The sequence below is a fragment of the Sphaeramia orbicularis genome, chromosome 24 (assembly GCF_902148855.1).
Source record: "Sphaeramia orbicularis chromosome 24, fSphaOr1.1, whole genome shotgun sequence".
Lineage (NCBI taxonomy): Eukaryota > Metazoa > Chordata > Actinopteri > Kurtiformes > Apogonidae > Sphaeramia > Sphaeramia orbicularis.
The window spans coordinates 419,738-446,974 of record NC_043979.1 but is presented as its reverse complement, the minus strand read 5'-3'; the positions used below and the strand labels follow the sequence as shown (position 1 = coordinate 446,974).

The following is a 27,237-nucleotide window of genomic DNA, read 5'->3' as shown; positions in this document are numbered from 1 at the left end:
GTCAGCATTTCCGTGGCTCACCATTTGTGACACTCAGCGTTCAGGCCGTTCTTCTTGAGGGCGAGCTCCGCCTCCTCCTGACCTGCAACACCACAGACAAAGTCCAACGCTCAAACATTCAGCTAATAACGTACACACTGGAAAAGGAACTGGAGAAAAAAAATACATAAAATTATATATATATATATATATATATATATATATATATATATATATATACACACACACACACACACACACACACACACACACACACATATATATGCGCCAATATTTTGTATCATAGTTTCTAACATTTGTTTCAATGGAGACAAAGTAAACAAGTGTTCAGAGAACGCACCCTGAACGGTGTACATGTGTGGATCCACTCTTTCTGTTTAAATCCAACAGTTTCCAGGTTGTTCCATACACAGAAACAGTTGAATCTGGTCCCAGTCATGTGTCTGTCCAATTAGATTCAATTCCCATCAATATTAGTTGAGTTCTAATTTTAAATGTGTGGGAAATGAAATTTTCAGTGTTCAGTGTAAATGTCCACAGAGTCCACATTCCACAGTGGATGTGGACAATTTAGTTCCAAATACAAGATATCCTACTATAATGGATGTTCTGTGTCCGCCGCGTGTCCGAATGTTTGTTCCGATGTTGCAGCACGGGAGGGCGTACAGGTACAATGGCCCCACGGGTACAATGCCACTCGTTGTTCTAAGCTACAGGTGGATCCAATTGGAGGCTAATCAGAGTCGTGTTGAATTTTTGATGAATTTTGGAAAATGTCTCAGTGATGACAGATGGAAACTTGTAGATGTTGTGACCTTGCTGTGACCTTGAACTTTGTCCTACTGGGACCAAAATGGACTGGGTTGGTCCCAGGGCCTAGGCCTATCTGTGGGGAAGATCTGGGAAAGATGGGTGGAAGAGTTTTACACTAAAGATGAAAACAAACAAACACACAAACACACAAAGCAAAGTGATCACAGGACCTCCTGGTGGAGGGAAAGAGAACAAAGACGAACCTGTTTGTCAAATTAAAACAACAGCAAATGTATTGAAGGAATGAAAAAAAACAAACACTGATCCAAACAGCACAGTGCAGGGGTGTCAAACGTATGACCCACATGACCCAAAGCAGCCTGCCCCATGGTCTGATCTGACCCCTGGGATGAATTTATGAAATGCAAAAAAAAAAAAAAAAAACGCACTGAAGATATTAACAACCAAGGATGTTAAAATTATTATATTTCAGGTTCCACATACAGACCAATATGATCTGAAGTGGATCAGAACCAGTCAAATACTATCATAACCTAGAAATAACTGCAAATTTTTCAGCTTTTTGTTTGTTTATTTGTTTTAGTGTGAAAAAATAAAAGTACATTATGAACATATTTACATTTATAAATTATCCCTTCACAAAAAATGTGAATAATCTCAACAACCACGAACAATGTGAAATTTCCTATTAAAAAAATCCCATCAGTGGAATTGTACCAATATTCTGCCAGGTATTAAATATTTTGTGTCTTTGTAGATCCACTACGATGTGTACGTTCTAATGTACATGTGGAAATGAGAAGCTCAGGCATAATAATAGTGTTCAAACTGCACTTTTATGTTGTTGCTCTTAAATGATGAAAAAAGCTGAAGTTCTTCTTTATAGGTGTGTTCTGGTATTATTGTACTGGTTCTGGTCCACTTCAGATCACATTGGGCTGAATGTGGAACCTGAACTAACCTGAGTTTGACAGCCCTGGTCTACAACATGAACTGTGTAAGTGTATTAGAATAAACATCATTATTATATCAGATTTTATTCAGTCTGGTTTGGTTTACATGGTCAGCTCAGCACATTCATACATTTCTACAATTGTGAAATGTTGTTCTGTTCTGATAAGAGATAGTTTTTAGTTGTTTTTTCTTAACGTGAACATTTTTGGACATCATCATCATCATTCAGTAGGGGTGTTAGAAAATATCGGTTCTGCAATATATCGTGATATTTCATTTCACAATACTGTATCAATATTAAAAAGTAATGTATTGATATTTTTAGGAATTTATTCAAATGCAGATATGGAGGAGGTTCATTTTTGTTTGATAGTTTTCTCTATTGTTTATATCTTTTTTATTATTTCACACAGTTTTATTAAATAATGTTTTTTCAAATCATCCTAAAAGCACTTTTTTACTGTCTGAGAGGCAGATGTTCATTCCTTTGTTTGGATTGAACTCAAATCCTGTTCTGATGTTAGTTGTGAACTAACAGAATCTGAACATTTGAACAGGATCTGAAACTGGAATGTCTGTAAAACAGAATTTCAGTTTGAACACAGGAACATTTTGTGATAGAACATTAGTTCCTGTTGGGATCAAATAAAAATGTGTTTAGGATTTGTGCAGAGTTCTGCTGTAATTCAATTCTTCCAGGAAATAACCGTTTTAAAAAAGAAACAAACAAAATATTGCCTTTTTAACAGTATCATGATATATCGTGATATATCGTATTGTGATCCTAGTATTGTGATTTGTATTGTATCGCCAGATTCTTGCATAAACACACCCCTTTCATTCAGTCAAATACAAGTATGTGCACATCCAGGCTTTTTCATAGTATTCCAAATGGACAGGCTGTGTGTATGGATGCATGGGCATATGGGTGTATGGGTGTATGGGTGCATGGGTGCATGGGTGTATGGGTGCATGGGTGCATGGGTGTATGGGTGCATGGGTGTATGGTGCATGGGTGTATGGGTGCATGGGTGTATGGGTGTATGGGTGCATGGGTGTATGGGTGCATGGGTGCATGGGTGTATGGGTGCATGGGTGTATGGGTGCATGGGTGTATGGGTGCATGGGTGCATGGGTGTATGGGTGCATGGGTGTATGGGTGTATGGGTGCATGGGTGCATGGGTGTATGGGTGTATGGGTGCATGGGTGTATGGGTGTATGGGTGTATGGGTGTATGGGTGCAAGGGCGTATGGGTGTATGGGTGTATGGGTGCATGGGTGTATGGGTGTATGGGTGTATGGGTGTATGGGTGTATGGGTGCATGGGTGTATGGGTGTATGGGTGCATGGGTGTATGGGTGCATGGGTGCATGGGTGTATGGGTGCATGGGTGTATGGGTGCATGGGTGTATAGGCGTGTTGGGTTTTAAAGCGTCTCCCTCGTTGAAGGTTCACACCACTGCACATGCACATGAGAACACGCAGTGGAAGTGTGTGTGTGTGTGTGTGTGTGTGTGTGTGTGTCTGACCCTGTTGGGCGATCGTCCTCTTCTGCTCTTGGTCCTCGGTGCACTGGTACATGTCACTGTAGGCCCGAGCCAGTCTCCATAGGAAGTCTCTGCTGTCTCCGTACTGATCAAACACACATAGGATCAGGTGTTAAACACTGATGGTGCGGACACATGTCACTATAACCCTTTCATGCATGAATTATGAGACCCTCATTCACGATTTTTTTTTTTGCTAAATTCAAGCAAAAAAATCTGCCAATGGAACAAGTGAAAATGATCTTGTTCAGAGTTCTTGAAATCAGATTTTCCAGATCTGTTGTCTAAAAATCAGTTCTTATATCTCACTGAGAAGTTCCTCTTTAGGTGATTATGTCTGATTTTAAGTGTGACGAGATATTTGGACTAGAAATGAGAAAAATACACTCAGGAAGATTTAGATTTTTTCAAGTGAGAAACATGCATTTACTGACATACTGTGTGAAAACTATGAAATAAAAACATTTTTAATGCCACTAATCTGATGTTTTCTCACATTTTAACATACTCTAATACTAGTCATTACTCAGATCATATGCAAAAAAAAAACAACTACTTTTTGTTTAAAAAAAACTCCTGCTAATTACAGTCTAATAACAATTATCAATTGATTTACACAAATATTTTACTGCTAGGAATGAGGCACTCGATGTGGCTGCAGCTATGATCTAACTCTTCACTATTTTGTATTTTTATGTATTTATTTGAAATATCCAACATGTCATGAAATTTAGAAAAAGATCTGTGGGATGGAGTTGGTTAGGGTTAAGGGGCTATAAAATAGGCAGGTGTTTTGTGTTATTTTTCTTCTATCTTTTATTGTTTTAGGTGTGACTGTCAGTTGTGGTTCCACCTTCATCAGGACTGTTCCTACCTCCAGAGGTGGAACCAAAGGATCCACCATTTCATTTACACAGATGACAGAACAGAAGAAGGGGGGAATATTCCAGATCAGAAGTGTAAAAGGGGCTAATAATGCCTGTGTCTGTCCTGCTTTTACATAATCCAAATGTCCAAAAGTGTCCCCTTTGTTTGGGCCAGCAGCATCAGAACCAGCGACACCAACAGACTGGATCCAGAAGGAATGGATCTGAAGTAGGTCTGAGGATGGACTATTTACAGACCGTGGTTAAACACACTGATCTCCATCATGGATAATGATGAGCACCATCTCCACCACACACTGGACACACACCTTCTAATACATTATGTATAGTGTGTTTGCTCTGGTGTTCCATTTATATTCTTATATTCTGGTTTTACTGTTTGTCATATTGCTGCTGCTGCACTACAGTTTCAGTTTGGGATCAATAAAGTCTATCTATCGAAGAATCTGTCTGTCTGTGTGTCTAGGGTTGACGGAGCCTGAACACCACACAAACACAAACACTACACTCTGGTTTGTCTTCTCAATAAAACACATAAAAACAAACATATTTACAAATACAAACCACACAGATCATGTTAGAGATGATGCATGTTGACAGAATTAAAATGAGGAGATCCATCAGCACTGTAACTGTTATACTGTCCTGTCTATGTGGTCCATGTGGTCCATGTGGTTCCTGTGGTCCATGTGGTCCCTGTGGTCCCTGCTCTGACTGTTACGCCGCATTTCCACAACATGGTACCGACTCGACTCGACTCGACTCGACTTGGCCTTTTTTGCGTTTCCATTACTTAAAAGGACCTGGAATCTGGTACCTGGTACTAGTTTTTTGGTCTCACCTCCGCTGAGGTTCCAGGACTGGGGACCACATACTAAAAGGTGACACTGTGTAAACACTGCAGACCACTGATTGGTCAGAGTCGTCTCTGTGACCCGCCCTTTTACAGAGAACAGATGCAGAAGTTTCCAGTAAATCTGTCAGTAGGTGAATCCACATGAGGACAGTCTGTAAAACTACACCATGGTTTGTCCAGGAGGTTCAGACGCAAACATTCAGCAGGAGTTTGACCAGACAACAGGCAACCAGTGAGTTTATCAGCAACTGTGAGCAGAGCACACAGAAGGAACGCACCGCATCGCTATGACGACCAGGTACTGGAAAGTGGGGAGTATCTGGAATGGAAACGGTCTGGAATAGGACCTGGTACCAGAGTGGAAAGGGTCTGGAATAGGACCTGGTACCAGAGTGGAGTCGAGCCGCTTCCACGTAGTGGAAACGTAGCATTATACTGTCCTGTCCCTGTGGTCCCTGCTGTAGTCCCTGCTGTGGTCCCTTCTGTAGTCCCTTCTGTAGTCCCTGCTGTGGTCCCTTCTGTAGTCCCTGCTGTGGTCCCTGCTGTAGTCCCTGCTGTAGTCCCTGCTGTAGTCCCTTCTGTAGTCCCTGCTGTGGTCCCTTCTGTAGTCCCTGCTGTGGTCCCTGCTGTGGTCCCTGCTGTAGTCCCTTCTGTAGTCCCTGCTGTAGTCCCTTCTGTAGTCCCTGCTGTGGTCCCTGCTGTGGTCCCTGCTGTAGTCCCTTCTGTAGTCCCTGCTGTAGTCCCTTCTGTAGTCCCTGCTGTGGTCCCTGCTGTGGTCCCTGCTGTAGTCCCTGCTGTGGTCCCTGCTGTAGTCCCTTCTGTAGTCCCTTCTGTAGTCCCTGCTGTAGTCCCTGCTGTGGTCCCTGCTGTAGTCCCTTCTGTAGTCCCTTCTGTGGTCCCTGCTGTGGTCCCTGCTGTGGTCCCTGCTGTGGTCCCTTCTGTAGTCCCTGCTGTAGTCCCTGCTGTAGTCCCTTCTGTAGTCCCTGCTGTGGTCCCTGCTGTAGTCCCTGCTGTGGTCCCTGCTGTAGTCCCTGCTGTAGTCCCTTCTGTAGTCCCTTCTGTAGTCCCTGCTGTGGTCCCTGCTGTAGTCCCTGCTGTGGTCCCTGCTGTGGTCCCTGCTGTGGTCCCTGCTGTAGTCCCTGCTGTGGTCCCTGCTGTAGTCCCTGCTGTAGTCCCTTCTGTAGTCCCTTCTGTAGTCCCTTCTGTAGTCCCTGCTGTGGTCCCTGCTGTGGTCCCTGCTGTGGTCCCTGCTGTAGTCCCTGCTGTGGTCCCTGCTGTGGTCCCTGCTGTGGTCCCTGCTGTGGTCCCTTCTGTAGTCCCTGCTGTAGTCCCTGCTGTAGTCCCTTCTGTAGTCCCTGCTGTGGTCCCTGCTGTAGTCCCTGCTGTGGTCCCTGCTGTAGTCCCTGCTGTAGTCCCTTCTGTAGTCCCTTCTGTAGTCCCTGCTGTAGTCCCTGCTGTGGTCCCTGCTGTGGTCCCTGCTGTGGTCCCTGCTGTGGTCCCTGCTGTAGTCCCTGCTGTAGTCCCTTCTGTAGTCCCTTCTGTAGTCCCTGCTGTGGTCCCTGCTGTGGTCCCTGCTGTAGTCCCTGCTGTGGTCCCTGCTGTAGTCCCTGCTGTGGTCCCTGTTGTAGTCCCTTCTGTAGTCCCTGCTGTGGTCCCTGCTGTAGTCCCTGCTGTAGTCCCTGCTGTAGTCCCTGCTGTGGTCCCTGCTGTGGTCCCTGCTGTGGTCCCTGCTGTGGTCCCTGCTGTGGTCCCTGCTGTGCTCTGTAGTCCTCACCTGTGCTCTGTTGTCCATCAGCAGTCTGAATCCCTCTGCCTTCAGTTTGGCGTCTCCTGTGTGCAGGATGTCGCTCTGGGCCAACAGCAGAGCCAGTTCTCCACTGGGAGGGAGGAGGAGCTCACACACCGGCTGCAGCCTCCCAACACCTCCACCCTCCTCCTCCTCCTCCTCCTCCTCCTCCTCCTCCTCCTCCTCCTCTTCCAGTCCTCTGTCCTCCTCTTCTTGGGAGTCTTCCTGCCGGAGGGTGAGGACAGTGGCACAGCTCCGATCCTCCTCCTCCTCCTCCTCCTCCTCCGACTCCTGCTCCTTCTCTCCTTCTTCTCTGTCAGTGTCTCGGTCTGTGTAGTCTGACTCTGCGTAGGCTGTTGAGTACCTGGAACACACCAAGGTTATTATCATTAATGACAACTAACAAAATGACCAAAACTACAATTGTAAAAACATTTTTGTTAACTGAAATAAATAAAAACTATAATTAAAAGAAAAAAAACATAACTAACTGAAACTGTATTGTGTGTTTACAAAACTAACTAAAACCGACAAAAATTATGGATAAAATTCCCTTCATTTTTGTCTTTGTCAACATCGGATTGATACAAAAGTGATTTATTTCGCTCTATCAGTTTTCTCTGCTGTCACCCTACGACACTTTTTGCTCCGTCACTTGTGTTCACTTGTGGTTTCCAGTCGTCTTCTGGTCCCCACTCTACCTGGAAACATGGAGACTAAAGCAGCAGAGTCCTGTCTGGGATTGATTTGAATACGACGACAGAGAAGAAGAGAAAAAAGACCACTAAACTAAAATTAAACATTTAGAAAAAAATGGAAACTAATAAAAAACGAGCAAACCTGCTCTAAAAACTAATTAAAATGAACTGAATTAGAGAAAAAAAAAAGTCAAAACTAAATAAAACTAAACTATAATGAAAAATCCAAAACTATTAGAACCTTGGTCTGCACCGACCGCTAATACAACAAACCTTTTGAACCATCTAAAGTTGAACCACCACCATCTTCCATTGTGCAAAGCATTGTGCAGTGTGGAACATTGTGTAGGCTAGAACCGGGGCACATGGAAGGATTTGTTGCTTTGCTGGTTGTTCAATGATTTCTGCATGAAACTTGTGCATTTTGGCAAACTGTGCTTTGATTTTTGGAATATATTGTTCCTTTGCTCAGAGGAGCCTTTTTTAGTATTGACTTAATGTTGCGTATTGTTGGATGCGTGGTGTGACACTGCGGCTTAATGCTGGTTATCTGTGTGGCGCATGGTTGTTGCATTGTCATGCACAACCTGTGTATTCTATAGATGGCTGATGTATACAGAAGGCCTGAACTGAAACCTCACGGCACGCCACTGAATATATATATAATTTACCATGTTTCATACTACACTGAACATGCTTGAATTTATAATTTGCACTTTATGTGAGGTTTTTTTTTTTATTGCTACGGTTCTGTGGCCAGTCCATAGCAGTTGAATTCCAGTGCACTATTTGTTTACAACAGGAAACACACATGAGTTTACAGTATACGTATCTGCATTCAAAGATTTTTTTTGTTTGGTACATAAGTGAACATACTTTGTTTTAGTGTTTCAAAGCTTTACTTATGTTTAAAGAGTATATTTTACATTGTTTTGCAAGAAAAAAAAAACAACTTTAAGGTTAACAAACAATCTTTTAATAATCGTGATTTCAATTATTGCTAAAATAATCGTGATTATTGTTTTTTTCTATAATCGAGCAGCCCTACTGCTTCCTGTGTGTTTTTACTGCATATTTCACTTGCTGGTGTTTCTACACATCCCAAAAAAGTGTCTGAACTGAGCCACACCAACTCTTCTATTTCTCACTCTTTAATGGGTGGTATTCCGTTACACCCCCATGGTCCCAGGCTCTGTTTACATGCAGATCCATTGCCAGTCCACGTGGACTACCTACCCTCCCTCACTGGTTTCTTCGTAGGTGCTGGCCACTCCCTGGCTGGCGGTGAAGTAGATGGAGCTGGAGCTGGTGGAGTCGGTGCGCTCCCTGTGGATCAGGTGGCGTCGTCGACGGACGCGCTGACTGTCCTCCACTCCTTTCCTGTACGCCACAAAAACATGATGTGTCAACTGAACAGTTCAACACACAGGACAGACAGAAGGGGTGTGACATTTACCCCCCCATCTGGAATACCCTTCAGCTGGAGCTGAAATGAACTGAGCTCATCAAACTCTAAGGTTTTTCAACCATTTTACAGACTAGACAGTGAGAGTCAAATGGACAGTGTCTGTGTTTTGAAAATGCACTTTAAAACTGTCAAACTTTTCTATTAAAACTAAATTATTGTTTGTTTTAATTTATTATTACCTGTCTTTTAAACCTGTATTCATTCATGGCATGCGCTGCTGACTCTATCTGGTCAAATAAAGGTTTTTTTTTTTTTTAAACTTAATTTTTATTAAATTTTCTTTTTTTTTTTCAGTACAGTACAATTACACATTCAATTACACAGTTCAATTAATTTCTTTTCCCCCTACACAGCTGCAAATATATTCTCATACACCTCCACAGACACATATAATGAAATTTAAGAAAGCAGTAATAATTATAGCAAACAATGATTACTTCAAAAAACAAAAAAAATATAAATAAATAAATAAATAAAAATAAAAAAGGCTGTAGATATAGATCTTCGACAGAGGTAGATTGACAGCACTTTGATAACATGGAGTGTTCTTGCAACACCAGTAAATATTATTGCAGTAGTAAAGGTAACATAGGTTCCCATCTTTTAGTAAATATGGTTTTCTGAAGCCGGAGCAGGTGTGTGATCTGCTCCATCTGGTAAATATCCCAAACTTTTTGAATCCATGTATTATATGAGGGAGGTTCTGGTTTCATCCAGCTGATGGTTGTAGACTTTAAGGCAGCGGTGAATAATATATTCAAAAGGTATTTATCTGCTTTTCTATCCAGACCTTCAGGTATTACTCCCAAAACTGCCACTGTGAAGCTTTGTGGGATGTTCATTTTAAAAACCTCCTTCACGGCATTGAACACCTCCCTCCAAAACACACTTAACTTAGGACAAACCCAAAATATATGAGTGTGATTAGCTCTATGGGCTCCGCAGTTCCTCCAGCATGAGCTGGGATGTTGGGGATCCATTTTAGACATTATTTCTGGTGTTCTGAAATATCTAATGATTATTTTCCATTTGAATTCCCTCCATGTATTAGAATTTGTAACCAGATGTGCCTCCGTACATACATCGCGCCAGTCATCCTCAGATATGTCCATGTTCGCCTCTGCCTCCCATCTCCCTCTTATCTGCGAGGAGTTATTTTGATTCATAAATAAGAAAATATTATACAATTTAGAAATTACTTTCTTTTCTCCATCACCAGTTTGTAACTCTATCACATACTTTTCTAGGGGTGTAGGTTTTGCGAATTTATCCCATTCCTTGTGAGTCATCAGAAAAGTTCTAAGTTGCAAATACCTAAAAAAATTTGAACTGGGGAGATCAAAGTCATCTTTCAACTGCTCAAATGTCTTAAATATCCCACCATCAAACAGCTGATGCAGGTAAATCAGTCCCTTTTCTGACCATTTTTTAAAGCTGTTGTCTAGATTATTGGGTGTAAAAGACTTCATGTAGCCAATATTTATCAAAGGTGAAATTAACTTTGGGAGCTTAAATGCACACTTTATTTTACTCCATATTTTAAAAGTGACCCTGGTCCAGTCGGACATCTCTCCAGTGGGTGCATCTAGAAAGGGCATGCTTTGTAAGGGATCTTGACATTGTTGTTTTTCAATATTAACCCATCGTGTGTTTGTGTTGTCCTGAATCCATCCTATCAAGGGTTTCATTTGTGCAGCCCAAAGTAAAATTTTAAATTTGGTAGGTTGAGGCCTCCACTGGACTTTGATAATTGTAGAGTTTTAAGTCTAATTCTAGGACGCTTATTTTGCCATATGAATTTTGACAACATTTTATCCAAATTGTTGAAAACAAGCTTAGGAATATCTATGGGCAACATCTGAAATAAATAGAGAAGTCGTGGCAGAACGTTCATGCGGATGCTTTCAATACGTCCCAGCAGAGAAAGAGGGAGCACAGACCAACGATCCAGGTCTCCTTTTATGCACTGGATTATTTTGATATAATTAGCATCATAAAGGTTCTGTAGGGATAAGGGAATAAATATACCAAGATATTTAATACCATCACTGGGCCATTTAAAACCAGTCTGAAGTTTTACGTTTTGGGGTATCTTGCCATTGATGTCCATAGCCTCTGTTTTATCAATATTTACCTTATATCCTGAGTAGTATCCAAATTCATTAATTAAAGTCTTAAGATGTGGTATTGTAGATGCCAATTCTGTTAGATATAGCAATACATCATCTGCATATAGTGACAATTTATGTTCCTCAGTATTTATCATAATTCCTTTTATGTTAATATTATCTCTGATGAGTTGGGCAAATGGTTCAATGCTGATGGCAAAAAGCAATGGTGATAGAGAACAGCCCTGTCTACAGCCGCGTTCCAGTTTAAATCTCTGTGATATATAGCCATTGACTTTAACGGAAGCCTGGGGGTCTGAATAGAGTGTTTGAATCCAGTTTATAAAGTTAGGTCCAAATCCAAAGCGTTTTAAAGTTTGAAATAAAAATTGCCATGACACACGGTCAAATGCTGTCTGAGCATCCAAAGATAAAATCATTGACTCTGATTTCTTATCTTTTTGATATGATATTATATTCAGCAGGCGTCGTAAATTATCCCCATAATATCTTCCAGCAATGAATCCAGTTTGGTCAGGATGAATAATTTGAGTTATCATTTGGTTGACTCGTTTAGCCAATATTGCTGTCAATATTCGCACATCTCCATTTAGCAGTGATATTGGTCTATAGGACTGGCATTCGGTCGGATCTTTGCCCTCTTTATGTATTACTATGATGGTTGCATCTGTCCAGGAAGGTGCCACGGTTTTAGAGTAAAGTGCGTAGTGATATGCTTTTAACAATAGGGGGGAAAGTATATCACTAAAAGTTTTATAAAATTCATTAATGTAGCCATCTGGCCCTGGGGTTTTATTATTTTTTAGTGTTGAGATCACCTGCTTGATCTCCCATTCTTCAAATGGTTTATCTAGATCCCTAGCAGTCGTTTCAGTCAATTCTGGTAATTTTATGTTTTTTAAGAAATCTGCAATTTTTTTATCATCAGTGCAAGTATCTGTATTTTTATATAGGAATTTATAGAAAAGTGCAAAGGATTCTGCTATTTCATCTGGTTTTGTAACAAAAGTACTTTGTGATTTTATTTTTTGCACTATATTAGATGACTTTTGTTTTCTTAATTGGAAAGCTAATAATCTGCTTGCCCTATTGCCGTGCTCATAATATTTTTGTTTGGTAAATCTTAAATTTCCTTCAAGCTTATCTGATAGTAGACTATTAAGTTCTCTACGTGTTGTATTTAATTGTTTTAGTAAACTATTTGATGCAGACTGTTTATGATTATATTCTAATTCTTTTATTTTATCTTCTAATTCTCATTGTTTGGCTTCCTTCTGTCTTTTCCTAGCACATGTAAATGAAATAATGCGACCTCTAAGGAATGCTTTGGCACAGTCCCATATGATAAGGGGGGATGTTACCGATGAAATATTAGTGTCCATGTAATTCTTAAGCTCTGTTTTGATGAAGGAGTTAAATTCTCTGTCATTTAGGAGGGATGCATTTAGTCTCCATTGTTTAGAGGATGATCTCTGGCCTATATCCCACTTTAATTCTATAGGTGCATGATCAGATAATGTAATAGGTAGTATTTTAATATCAGATATTCTATATTGGTCTTTCTTAGACGTAAAGAAATAATCAATTCTTGAATATGATGCATGTCTGTTTGAGTAGAATGTGAAATCTCTACTTCCAGGGAATTTGCTCCTCCATACATCAACAAGGCCAGCCTCTGCGCATTGATATTTGAGCATTTTACTCGTCAAATAAAGGTTTAATAAAAAAAGTAACATCCCAGTTATTTTACACTGAACAAAAATATACCCCCCCCCCCCATGTGACACTTTACATGTTTAATATCATTAGATGATGCACAATAAATTAAATCAGACACAGTTTATGTAGTCGATCAGTGTGTGGTCCAGGTTAGGGTCTGTTAGAACACAATAGTGGTGTGTGGCGTTCAGGGACATTCATGTGTCCACGGTAGGGGACATTTTAAACTAATCACCACTCAGTATGTTGAGTGTCCACTGTTGTCTTCACATAGAGACCAAGGTTATTACCATTAACGAAAGAATTCTTTCATGCTTGGACGTTGCTTAACTCTATATTAAATCTGTTCCACAGTCTCACCCTGCTGACTGAAACACAAAATCCCTTCCTAGTAGTGCGTATTAAGTGAATTTTAAAGTTAATTTTCCCCCTTAAATTATAACCCCCCTCATGAACACTGAATAATTTCAGTATATTTGTTGGTAAAAGATTATTTTTAGCTTTGTACATTATTTGAGCTGTTTGATCGTCCACAATGTCTGTGAACTTGAGTAATTTTGACTGTAAGAATAATGAGTTAAATATTCAGTGAATGCTCCTCCTGCCCTCATGCATTAGTAACTCAGCTGATCCACTACCACTCACTTCACATCCTGGATGATCTGCAGGGCAATGTCCTGCAGCCCTCCCCTCAGCTCGGCCACCTCTGAGCGCAGCGACGCCACGCAGTTCAGGACCTGGTCCAGCTGGTTCCTGAGCTGCAGCTGCTGCTCCGGGGACAGACCCTGGACCACGGCCTCCACCGCCTCCAGAGCCTCCTGCTGGGCCTCGGCCTCTGCAACACAGTCCCACATGTCTGTTCAATTCAGTACCACTGCTCTGTCCAACACAGTCCCACATGTCTGTTCAATTCAGTACCACTGCTCTGTCCAACACAGTCCCACATGTCTGTTTGGTTCAGTACCACCGCTCTGTCCAACACAGTCCCACATGTCTGTTCAATTCAGTACCACTGCTCTGTCCAACACAGTCCCACATGTCTGTTCAATTCAGTACCACTGCTCTGTCCAACACAGTCCCACATGTCTGTTCAATTCAGTACCACTGCTCTGTCCAACACAGTCCCACATGTCTGTTTGGTTCAGTACCACTGCTCTGTCCAACACAGTCCCACATGTCTGTTTGGTTCAGTACCACCGCTCTGTGCAACACAGTCCCACATGTCTGTTTGGTTCAGTACCACCGCTCTGTGCAACACAGTCCCACATGTCTGTTTGGTTCAGTACCACTGCTCTGTCCAACACAGTCCCACATGTCTGTTTGGTTCAGTACCACTGCTCTGTCCAACACAGTCCCACATGTCTGTTTGGTTCAGTACCACCGCTCTGTGCAACACAGTCCCACATGTCTGTTTGGTTCAGTACCACCGCTCTGTCCAACACAGTCCCACATGTCTGTTTGGTTCAGTACCACTGCTCTGTCCAACACAGTCCCACATGTCTGTTTGGTTCAGTACCACTGCTCTGTCCAACACAGTCCCACATGTCTGTTTGGTTCAGTACCACTGCTCTGTCCAACACAGTCCCACATGTCTGTTTGGTTCAGTACCACCGCTCTGTCCAACACAGTCCCACATGTCTGTTCAATTCAGTACCACTGCTCTGTCCAACACAGTCCCACATGTCTGTTCAATTCAGTACCACTGCTCTGTCCAACACAGTCCCACATGTCTGTTCAATTCAGTACCACTGCTCTGTCCAACACAGTCCCACATGTCTGTTTGGTTCAGTACCACTGCTCTGTCCAACACAGTCCCACATGTCTGTTTGGTTCAGTACCACTGCTCTGTCCAACACAGTCCCACATGTCTGTTTGGTTCAGTACCACTGCTCTGTCCAACACAGTCCCACATGTCTGTTTGGTTCAGTACCACCGCTCTGTCCAACACAGTCCCACATGTCTGTTTGGTTCAGTACCACTGCTCTGTCCAACACAGTCCCACATGTCTGTTTGGTTCAGTACCACTGCTCTGTCCAACACAGTCCCACATGTCTGTTTGGTTCAGTACCACTGCTCTGTGCAGGGACGCTGCTTCTGACTGTTGGATTCACTCCTGGCTCTGGCTTTCTAGGACACCACATACGATGTCCTGAAATGTGTCAATACAATCAGAAGTCTGTATTTACAGTATTGTACAGGAAGCTCTTTTAGAGGAAATTCTTGTTTGGTGCATTTATGGATCCACTGTGATCTGGAGTTGTGTTAATAATAACAGATAGAATATTGCAGAAATTGTTCAAATTTTAGTTCCAAACTCCAAAATTAACCAATATTCTGCCTGTTTCCAAATGTTTATGTAACATTGTGTGCAAATGTACATGTATAAATAATAAGTCAAGGCATAATATTGTTAAAATTGCACTGATTTTTCTAATGAAATTTCTGTTTTTTCAGGTTATTCACATTTTTTGGGAAAATGTAAATATTTTCATACTAGAAAAACTTGGATTTGTCATTATGTATAGGTTATTAAGTCATTATTTTACTGGTCTGGCCCATTTGAGATCAAATTGGGCTGAATATGGAACTGAACCAAAATGAGTTTGACAGCCCTGTGAGTTAGAGGGTACATTCACATCTGCAATTTTTTGCTAAGGCCAGTGTTTTATAATACATTTATAATTCTTTAACGAAGATGTTGATGTTAGGAAGGGATCTGGAGAACTTTGCCTTATGAACATGATATTTGCTCATCAGTATAATTAGATTAAGTGAAACAAATAACATTACACTGTGACAATATTTACATTTACAAAACTATTCTTTCACAATAAAATACAAAAAAAAAAAAAACATAAATAAAAACAAAGATGAACAACCCCAAATGTGCAATTTGAACAATATTCTGCCTGTTCCCAAATGTTTATGGAACACTGTGTATAAATGTACATGTATAAAGAATAAGTTGAGGCATAATATTGTTAAAATTGCACTAATTTTTCAAATGAAATTTATGTTTTTTCAGGTTATTCACATCTTTTTTGTAAAATGTAAATATTTTCATAATTTAATTGGAGGGTTTTTTGTTCTAAAACAAAAAGAAAAACTTGGATTTGTCATTATTTATAGATTATTAAGTCATTATTTTACTGGTGTGGCCCACTTGAGATCAAATTGGGCAAAATATGGAACTGAACTAAAATGAGTTTGACAGCCCTGAGTTAGAGGGTATGTTCACATTTGCGATTTTTTTTGCTAAGGCTAATGTTTTATAATGCATTTATAATTCTTTAAAGAAGATGCTGATGTTAGGAAGGGATCTGGAGAACTTTGCCTTATGAACATGATATTTGCTCATCAGTAGGATTAGATGAACCCTTTCATTCATACTGGTCACTCCAGTGGACAGTTCTTCTCCAGCTGTTCTCTTGTATATTCATGGGTTTTGTTGTTTTAGTTTAATGTCAGCCAACACAGTGGAGGCATGTGCACCATCCTATATACTGTAATTCATACAATTACTGCAACTTTGCGGTTCTTGATAAACCTGATCTGCTGTAACATGTTTGAGTGTAAATCAGTTGGTAATTGTTATTAGACTGTAATTAACAGTTTTCTTAATCTAAAAGTTTTTTTTTGCATATCATCTTCATAGTGTGAGTAATAACTAATATTAGAGTATGTTAAAATGTGAGAAAACATCAGATTAGCTGCATGAAAAAATGCTTTTATTTAATAGTTTTCACACAGTTTATCACTTTCTGATGATGGGTTTTAACCCTTTCATGCATGAATTATGAGAATTATTCCTGAGTGTTTTTATTTCTCTTTAGGCATTAAAAAAAATGCGTTTGAAAAAATGTATGAGCCTGTTTTTCATGGAGTTTCAGCTGGACACCATGCGTTTAATATTTCAAGCAAAGAAACATATTTACTGATATACTGTGTGAAATCTATGAAATAAAAAAGATTTTAATGATGCTAATTTGATGTTTTCTCACATTTTATCATACTCCAATACTAGTCAGTACTCACTTCATGAAGATAACATAAAAAATAACTTGTTTTAAAAAAATTAAATTAACCCTTTCATGCATAGTGGTCACTCCAGTGGTCAGTTCTTCTCCAGCTGTTCTCTTCTGTATTCATGTGTTTTATTGTTTTAGTTCCATATCAGCTGACACAATGGACACTCATGCACCATCCCATACACTAATATTCATACTGTTACTGTAACTTTGCTGTTTTTGATAAACCTGATCTGGATAAACATGTTTGAGTGTAAAAAAATTGCTTGTTTTTAATGCACGAACTATGTGCCAGTATTATTTTATTCTATTTATTGTCTTGTACTCCTAGCCTGTTTCATTATTATATACAGCCCTTTGGGACAGTAGTGTCTGTTTTTAAGTGTGCTATATAAATAAACCTTGACCTTGTTACTGTCATATCAGTACTGGACTCTTGTATGTTTTGTCTGTCTTGTGTGTCACTTCCTGTTTTATTTTGTAGTTTCCCTCATGTGTCTTGTCTGGTGTCTTTACTTTCCTTTTGTGTTCACCTTTTACCTGATTACCTTACTCCTCCCTGATTGTCTCCACCTGTGTCCGATTGTCTTCCCGCCCTCTTCTGTATTTAAACCCTGTGTTCCCCTCAGTTAGTCGCCAGTTCGTATTCCTTCCTCGTGTTGTGTTTACTTACCAGCGATTCTCTGAACCTGTTCGTCTGCCTGTCTGTTCGTTCCTGACCCGGTTTGTTCCTCGACTTCTGAGCCTGCCTGCCTGATCCCTTCCTGTACCTCTGCCTGATTCTGCCTCACTGGTTTTCGACTTTTTGCCTGGACTCACGGTTAGTGCTTTGCTTTATCCCCATGTACCGTTGCCTGTTTTTTGGATCCTCTGTGTATGACCTGGTCTGTCCCCTGACTCTTCTCTGCTTACTCCTAGTCGGGTTCCCCTGGTGTGCTCCCGACCCGGGCAGAGAACTCCCCTTGCTGGTCTCGGACGCCGTGACGAACTCACACAGTCTGACCTGCGAAGACTCCTTAATGAAACCTTTTTGTAAACTGTTAATCCTGTCCGTGTTTAATAATCACTCATTATCTTTACTCCTGTCTGTTGGTTGTGCATTTGGGTCCAAGTCTTGTGTCTCTGGTTCTAACAGTACGAACTGGCCAAGCATGGACCCAGCCAACCTAGACCAGGTCAGGGAGGCTATCCGCTCGCAGGGGCAACGGTTGGGGGGGCACGAGCAAGTGCTACACTCTCTCATGGACAAGATGAACCAATTATCGGTCCAGATGTCCCAGATTTCTAACACCCGGTCTCCTGAACCTAGTTCCCCTGTCGAACCAGTGGCGGCGGCGTCTACGGTTCGTTCCGCCGACGAACCTAACATTCCCCCGCCTAACAAGTATGCTGGAGACCCTGACACCTGTAGAAACTTTTTTACCCAGCTCCAGCTGATTTTTGAGGCTCAGCCTCGCCGTTTTTCTGGTGACGCAACTAAGATTGCTTATGTTGCTAGTTTACTGGAGGGTCCCCCGTTAAGTTATTTTAACGCTCTTTTTGAGAGTGGTTCACCGGTCACACGTTCCTTTGACAGTTTATGCTTGGAATTAAAGCGTGTGTACGATCACCCAGTACGGGGGCAGCAGGCGGGGCAACAGCTTATGAGGTTAAGACAAGGGAGTTTGTCTATCCGGCAATACATAAGCCATTTCCGTTCTCTGTCTGTCGAGGCAGGGTGGAACGAACTATCTCTAATAAGTGCTTTTCAGTCTGGTCTCAATCGCACCATCGGTCGGGAGATGGCTCTCCGGTGGGAGCTGCAGACGCTGGAGGAGGTCATCGCGGCGGCCATCCACACTTTGGACCAGATGTCTGTTTGGCAGGCGGAACCCGCAGACGAACGACCGGCTGCCAGTCCCTCACCTTCCCATCTCCCTCCACCGGCGGCCGAGGCCGGTGACGGCGTTAAAGGAGAGGCCATGCAGTTAGGTCGCACCAGGTTATTGGCGGAGGAACATCGGCGCCGACTGGCGGCGGGTCTTTGCCTCTACTGTGGTCAGGAGGGTCACCGGGTGAGAACATGCCCTAACAAGAATAAATCCTCTCCAGGTGAGGATAAGTTGCTTAGTCGGACTCTGTGTATGTCCAGTCTGTCCCGTCAGCTTCCCCTGGTCTGCCTCTGCTCTGAATCTCTGTCTTTACAGCACCCGGTTCTGATAGACTCCGGCTCGGACGCCAACCTGATGGACGACCAACTCGCCCTTAAGCTGGGTCTCGCCCTATCTTCTCTCGAGTGACCACTAGAGGCACGAGCACTGGATGACCACATCATCTGCAGGATTACCCATCAGACCCAGCCAGTGACTGTCCGTTTTGCTGACGGACACACGGAGTCCCTCTCCTTCCACGTTTATCACTCTGCGGCTCACCCGCTCATCCTGGGTTTCCCTTGGCTCCAGCGGCACAATCCCCAGCTGGACTGGAGTACGGGGGAGGTCCGGTCCTGGGGTAAAGACTGTTTTTCTTGTGGAATTGAACACAATGACTCTGATTTTTTGTCCCCAGCTGATTCTGTTTCGGTGGCTCCGGTCCAGGTGGCCTCTGAAGAAATGACGGATTTTCCAGCGCTGAATAAGGTGCCCGTACAATATCATGACCTTAAACAGGTTTTCAGTAAGTCCCGAGCCACCTCTTTACCTCCGCACAGGCCATATGATTGTGCTATAGACCTTCGCCCTGGCTCCTGTCCCCCTAGGGGGAGGTTATATTCTCTGTCTGGTCCTGAGACTGCTGCTATGCAGAAATACATAGACGAGTCATTAGCAGCAGGTCTAATTCGGCCCTCCTCGTCCCCGGCGGGGGCGGGGTTCTTTTTTGTGGATAAGAAAGACAAGACCCTGTGACCCTGTATTGACTATAGAGGACTCAATGATATTACTATTCGTAACCGTTATCCACTTCCTCTGATGTCATCAGCATTCGAGCTTTTACATGGCGCTCGAATCTTCACCAAATTAGACCTCAGAAACACTTATCACCTGGTTAGAATAAGGGAGGGGGATGAGTGGAAGACCGCTTTTAACACCCCTAGCGGTCACTATGAGTATTTGGTGATGCCTTTTGGCCTGACTAACGCTCCAGCTGTTTTTCAGGCTTTGGTCAACGATGTCCTTCGGGACATGTTGAATCAGTTTGTTTTTGTCTATCTGGACGATATTTTGATCTTCTCCCCAGATGAAGAGACACATGTCCTACACGTTCGACAGGTCCTACAAAGACTCCTGCAAAACCAGCTTTATGTCAAAGCTGAGAAGTGCGAGTTCCACCAAGCATCGGTGTCTTTCCTAGGCTTCATTATCAGTGAAGGAAGCGTCCAGATGGATCCGGATAAGATCAGTGTGGTGAGGGATTGGCCGACCCCTGCTTCTCGTAAGGAGGTACAAAGATTCCTAGGTTTCGCTAATTTCTACCGCAAGTTTATTCGGGGTTTCAGCAATGTGGCTGCCCCTTTACATGCCCTCACCTCTCCTAAGACTACTTTCAGGTGGAGCCCTGAGGCGGAAGAGGCGTTTGTCCGTCTTAAGAGGGCTTTCACCACGGCTCCCATCCTGTCCGTTCCTGACCCTGCTTTGCAGTTTGTGGTTGAGGTTGATGCTTCTGATGTGGGAGTGGGAGCCGTCATTTCCCAGAGATCCCCGAGTGATGGCAGACTTCATCCCTGTGCCTTCCTGTCGCGGAGGTTATCTAAACCGGAGAGGAATTATGACATCGGTAACCGGGAGTTGCTGGCCATTAAGGTGGCGCTGGAGGAGTGGAGGCATTGGCTGGAGGGAACGGAGATTCCATTTTTGGTCTGGACCGACCACAAGAACTTGGAGTATCTGCGGTCAGCAAAGCGGCTGAACTCTCGTCAGGCCAGGTGGGCTCTTTTTTTACCCGGTTCAATTTTTCCCTTTCCTATCGGCCGGGTTCTAAGAACGGTAAACCGGATGCTCTGTCCAGAAGATTTCCCCCACTAAATCTGTTTCTGAACCTGTCACTATTTTACCTGGTTCCTGTGTGGTGGGGGCTTTTCACTGGTCTATTGAGAAGACGGTTATTGAAGCTCTTAAGGACTGTGATGTGCCGGTGGGGGTACCTCCTGGTCGGTTGTTTGTCCCTGTGTGTGTCCGTCCTCAGGTGATCCACTGGGCTCATACCTCCAAGATGTCGTGCCACCCAGGGGTTCAGCGCACCATGTTCGTCATAAGGCAACGTTTCTGGTGGCCTAATATGGAGAAGGAGGTTTCGGAATATGTGGCGGCATGTCCCACCTGTGCGTCATGCAAGACGTCGCATGCGGCACCTGCGGGCCTGTTACGGCCCTTTCCGGTCCCCAAGAGACCCTGGTCGGCCATCTCCCTGGACTTTGTAACTGGTCTCCCATCTTCTGATGGCTACAATACGGTACTCACTATTGTAGATAGATTCTCTAAAATGGCCCATTTTGTGGCTATGCCCAAACTCCCCTCCACTAAAGAGACGGCAGAGGCGGTCCTGTTTAACGTCTGTAGAATCCATGGTTCTCCCAGAGATGTGGTTTCTGATAGAGGACCTCAGTTTGTGGCCCGTTTCTGGCGAGCTTTTTGCGCCCTCATTGGGGCATCTGTTAGTCTGTCCTCTGGTTATCATCCCCAGACCAACGGCCAGACGGAGCGGGTCAACCAGGTGCTGGAGTCCGGCCTGCAGATTTTGGCCACTCACAGCCCAGCATCCTGGAGTCGTCAGCTCATGTGGGTGGAGGTCGCGCACAATTCCCTTCCCTGTGCCTCCTCAGGACTCTCCCCGTTCCATGTGGTCTACGGATATCAGCCACCCCTGTTCTCCGCTTCTGAGAGGGAGGTCAGCGTTCCCTCGGCCCAAGCCCTTATCCGCCGCTGTAGGAGGACCTGGTTACAGGCCAGACGGGCTTTGTTAAAGTCGACCGGCTACTACAAGACCATGGCTGACCGTCACAGAACTCCGGCACCGGCCTACCAGCGGGACCAGCGGGTGTGGCTTTCCACGCGCCATCTGCCTCTGAGGGTGGAAAGCCGTAAGCTGGCTCCCAGGTTTGTTGGACCCTTTCCTGTCTCTAAAGTTATTAACCCTGTGTCTGTCCGCCTACGGCTACCTAGGACTATGAAGATCCACCCCACGTTCCACGTCAGCCAGGTCAAGCCTTGTAAGGAGAGCCGACTGGTACCCCCCACCCAGCCCCCACCACCACCCCGGATCGTGGATGGAGGACCAGCATATGCTGTGCGTCGTCTTCTGGCGGCCCGTCGCCGTGGCCATGGTTTTCAGTATCTGGTGGACTGGGAGGGCTACGGGCCGGAGGAACGGTCCTGGGTACCGGCGTCCTTCATTCTGGACCCGGACCTCATCAGGGACTTCCATCAGCACCATCCTGAGGTTCCTGGGCCGTCTGGAGCCGTCCCCTAGAGGGGGGGGTACTGTCATATCAGTACCTGGACTCTTGTATGTTTTGTCTGTCTTGTGTGTCACTTCCTGTTTTATTTTGTAGTTTCCCTCATGTGTCTTGTCTGGTGTCTTTACTTTCCTTTTGTGTTCACCTTTTACCTGATTACCTTACTCCTCCCTGATTGTCTCCACCGGTGTCCAATTGTCTTCCCGCCCTCTTCTGTATTTAAACCCTGTGTTCCCCTCAGTTAGTCGCCAGTTCGTATTCCTTCCTCGTGTTGTGTTTACTTACCAGCGATTCTCTGAACCTGTTCGTCTGCCTGTCTGTTCGTTCCTGACCCGGTTTGTTCCTCGACTTCTGAGCCTGCCTGATCCCTTCCTGTACCTCTGCCTGATTCTGCCTCACTGGTTTTCGACTTTTTGCCTGGACTCACGGTTAGTACTTTGCTTTTCCCCCATGTACCATTGCCTGTTTTTTGGATCCTCTGTGTATGACCTGGTCTGTCCCCTGACTCTTCTCTGCTTTATCCTAGTCGGGTTCCCCTGGTGTGCTCCCGACCCGGGCAGAGAACTCCCCTTGCTGGTCTCGGACGCCGTGACGAACTCACACAGTCTGACCTGCGAAGACTCCTTAAAGAAACCTTTTTGTAAACTGTTAATCCTGTCCATGTTGAATAAACACTCATTATCTTTACTCCTGTCTGTTGGTTGTGCATTTGGGTCCAAGTCTTGTGTCTCTGGTTCTAACAGTTACTGTTGTTAGACTGTAATTAACAGTTTGGTTTTTTTTAAACCAAAAAGTTTTGTTTTTGTTTTTGTTTTTTTTGCAAATTATTTCCATGAAGTGAGTAATAACTAGTATTAGAGTATGTTAAAATGTGAGAAAACATCAGATTAGCAGCATTAAAATCTTTTTTATTTCATGGATTTTACACAGTGTATCAGTAAATGCATGTTTCTTTGCTTCAAAAATGAAATGCATGGTGTCCAGCCAAGTGGACATTTTTGCTACTCCATGAACAACAGGTTCATAAAAAAATTTAATTCGCTTTTTTTTTTTTCCCCATGCCTAAAGAGGAATAAAAACAATTGGGGGGAAAAAAATCTAGATTTAAGGATCTCATAATTCATGTATGAAAGGGTTAAAACGCAATATCAGAAAGTGATATACTGTGTAAAAACCATGAAACAAAAGCATTTTTCATGCAGCTAATCTGATGTTTTCTCATATTTTATCACACTCTAATACTAGTTCTTACGCACTTCATGGAGATAATATAAAAAAAAAAACCTTTTTGTTTAAGAAAACTTATAACTACAGTCTAATAACAATTAGCAACTGATTTACACTCAATCATGTTAGTGCAGATCAGGTTTATCAAGAAGTTACAGTAACAGTATGAATGCGTATGGGATGGTGCATGAGCGTCCACTGTGTTGGCTGATATGGAACTGAAACAACAAAATCCATGAATATACAAGAGAACAGCTGGAGAAGAACTGTCCACTGGAGTGACCAGTATGAATGAAAGGGTTAAATTCATGTTTCTGTGCTTCAAAAATTAAACACATGGTGTCCAAATGAGTGGACATTTTTGTAACTCCATGAAAAATAGGATCATAAAAAAATAAATAAATAAATAAATCTATCTCATTGGTTTTTTTCATGCCTAAAAAGGAATAAAAACACTCAGGAAAAGAAATCTCGACTAAGGTTCTCATAATTCATGCATGAAAGGGTTAATAAGACAAATACAGGTTTATTAGAGCATTAAATGTACTTTCGTTTCCCTTGGGCGCGCGCACACACGCGCACACACTCACCCTGAGCATCCATGGTCTCGTGCGTCCGTTCATCTCCATCCGGTCCATCGAACAGAACCGGAGCCGGTGTCCGGGCCTCTGACACCAGTCTGTGGGCTCTTCTCCTACACATCTGTCTATAAATAATGATAGCTATCAAACCCAGTCCAGCTGTGGCTCCCACGGCCAGTCCGATTAACCCGTTCCTGCCCAGGGGCAGGTTCATGTCTGTGGATGAGGCGAACCTATCCTTCTGGTTTTAAGAAATGTCACTATCATACAACACTGACCATGACTGTGTGGAATCCTGCTGGAGCCCCACACAAACACATGCCTTTACTCAGAGTCTCATTTCAGAAAACATCCGGAGAAAATTCGCCTGACAGCATCCGTGCGCTGACGTTAGCATTAGCCGAATGACGTTAGCATTAGCCGAGTGACGTTAGCCTCCAGTCAGATGTTATGTCAGCTAACAAAAACACTTTTCCTTAACTTGATGCCAAAGCTGTAATTTCCGCCTCAGAACTCACGTATATTTAAGGACACACTTTAAAATTAAACTGATTTAGTTTACTGTTATTCGGTTAGTCGCACAGATGATGATGATGATGATGAACTGAAACTACATCCCATCAGTCCTGGTTCCACCTACGATCAAGAGGCTCGTGCGTGGTGGGAAAACTTCCGGTTAACCACTTTCAAAATAAACAACTTCCGGTTAGGATTTCCACAATAAAAGAAGCAGCAGCAACAACAAGACAATATATACAAAGTACAAAACACAGCAATTACATTCCAAAGCATTAAGTACATACATGTGACAAAAACAAATATTTATGCCACTGAAACAAGGTTCTAATAGTTCTAATAGACATTTGGCCCCCAGGTTTACAGTTTATGGAGACCACAGGGAAATGTGGGAAAAGGAAGAATTCAGTTTAAAAAAAAATAAAAGCAAATTATCACACTTGGATATGAAAGGTTGATCTTAGTGAATCTCCATTGAACCAAAACTGTTTCATCATGATGGAAAAGGTGGAGTATGACACAGGACTGTGGTATGAATGTGGGTGGAGCTCACCCAGCAGGTCAAAGCAGACCGACAGAAACATGAAACACCAAACTGGACACATGTTCAAATACACACAGTCAACATTCAGACAGTAAAATCAGATGCTTTATAATCTAGATTTGTCATTTTATTAACATTCATGCTCTACCTCCCAGTATTTTTAATTCAAATGTGCAATAACTTGTTTTCCCTCTCAGTACTCTTATTATTATTATTATTATTATTATTATTATTATTACTTTTTTTCTGATCAATACTCTATTTTACAAATGTGTATTTGTCTGTACAACAACTGTTTTTATATGTTTTGTCTGTGTTTATGGGTTTTGTTTTGTTTTTTTTAAATTCATATCTTTTTCTAACTCCGTGACTCAGAGAAATGCTCAAGAATTCCAATGGACCTATGCTGCAAATAAAGTTTATTCTATTCTATTCTATTCTATTCTATTCTATTCTATTCTATTCTATTCTATTCTATTCTATTCTATTCTATTCTATATTTTTATTCAAGGTTATTCTTTCATTAAAATCTCTTAAGGAACAACTGTTGTGTTTTTATCTGCTCTGAATACCCTGAAAGACTCATTAAACCTGCACTGTACAAAAAAAAAAAAAAAAAAAAAAAAAAAAAAAAAAAATCTGTAATTTAACAGAATTTAGTTTTCCTGTATTTTTAAGATACAGGAAAATATCAATGAAATGACAAAAACAGACTGTGATTTTACATGTCAGATGTAAAATAACACGAAAAAACTGTAACTGTGAATAACCAAAAAAATTCAATTTTTTAAAAGAATGTTTTTCTTTTTTCACAGAAAAATACAGTTAAAATACATTTGCAAATATATCGTAATTTCACAAATGTTTCTTTTCTATTTATGAGATTATACTGTTAATTTAAAGTTTAATACTGTAATAATAATAATAATAATAATAATAATAATAATAATAATAATAACAATAATAATAATAATAATGAAACGAGATAAAATTACTGACAGTTAACCGTTAAAGAACTATTTGTTCTGTCAGTTGAACCAGACTTGTTTGTTAATTGACAAATATCTTGTGTAATTACAGGAGGTTTCACAACAAAAATGTTGAATAAATGTATTTTTGTGAATGTATAACATGTATAAGCACTGATAAACTGTCCAAATACAGTTTTTATCAGTGGATTGGACAACTGAGTCTCATTGAAAATTATTTATATTTATATTTATAGGGAATTGGATTGTTTTAATACATGTAAATATTCTTTATTAAACATTTACAGTAAAAAAAAAAAGAAAAAGAAAAAAATAGATGCAAAATCTCATGTAAAGTTAGGGCAAAAAACTATATTATAATTATAAAAAATTGCCATATTTTTATGAGATGGTTATTTTCCGTTATTTAACCGTATGTTTTTGGCACCCCTGCTGCTGGAATAATACCGTTTTTTATGCTTTTTTAAATGCTCTTCTTTTTTTTTTTTACAGCGTGGGACTGATATAAAGCTCTAATAAAGCAAGTAATTATTGGATGTTGTTTTAATTCTCAAGAATTGTGTTATTTAGGTGTGATTACTTGTGCCTTTTAATGTCTTTGTTCTTACATACAAACAGTGCGTTCACATTTTCTGCCCCTAAATTCATTATTATATTCAGTCTGTAGATGTTACATTAGGACAATATTTGTTCTAATTCGAACAATGATCCCATTATTTAAAAACAAAAGGGTAAAGGCAGGTCAGGATGTTAGCAGAATATTCCCACACACTGATATGTAGTTAAACTGGTATGAGCAGGAATGTGAGATGAACAGGAAACGCTGTCGAAACTGTACCTAAATAAATACTTTTGGGTTTGGAGCGAACAAAGACATCTGACAAAAAAGAGGTGAACGTTTTCATCCTCTGACATTTTAAAGGTGAAAACGCACTTCCTACTCAGAGATAATCATCACATGAATGGACTGGAAAAATCCTTATTAGTTGCAGCTCTGGTTCCTCAGTAAAACAGTGTTGTAAGTTCATAATTATACAGGTCATATTTGACTTTTCCTTTACTTAAACATAAGAGTTTGCCCCTGCTTCAGTAAAGTTTATGT

The 27,237-nt window shown here is 41.9% G+C and overlaps 1 protein-coding gene across 2 annotated transcripts in view; it reads right to left on the bottom strand.

Annotated features, from left to right (window-relative positions):
- The window catches only part of LOC115414907 (regulator of microtubule dynamics protein 3-like), a 30,992-nt gene extending 6,237 nt beyond the window's left edge, over positions 1-24,755 (bottom strand). Inside the window, exons 1-6 of one of the 2 annotated variants that reach the window (XM_030128269.1) lie at positions 24,096-24,755; positions 13,465-13,675; positions 8,740-8,883; positions 6,794-7,169; positions 3,259-3,361; positions 22-82 (exon numbers count right to left, since the gene is read on the bottom strand). In XM_030128269.1, coding sequence (XP_029984129.1) covers positions 22-82; positions 3,259-3,361; positions 6,794-7,169; positions 8,740-8,883; positions 13,465-13,675; positions 24,096-24,300 — 1,100 coding nt within the window. In that variant the 5' untranslated portion in view covers positions 24,301-24,755. The remainder of the gene's footprint in view (positions 1-21; positions 83-3,258; positions 3,362-6,793; positions 7,170-8,739; positions 8,884-13,464; positions 13,676-24,095) is intronic. The other variant, XM_030128270.1, reaches the window with a different exon arrangement.
- Between the last annotated feature and the right edge of the window lie 2,482 nt (positions 24,756-27,237).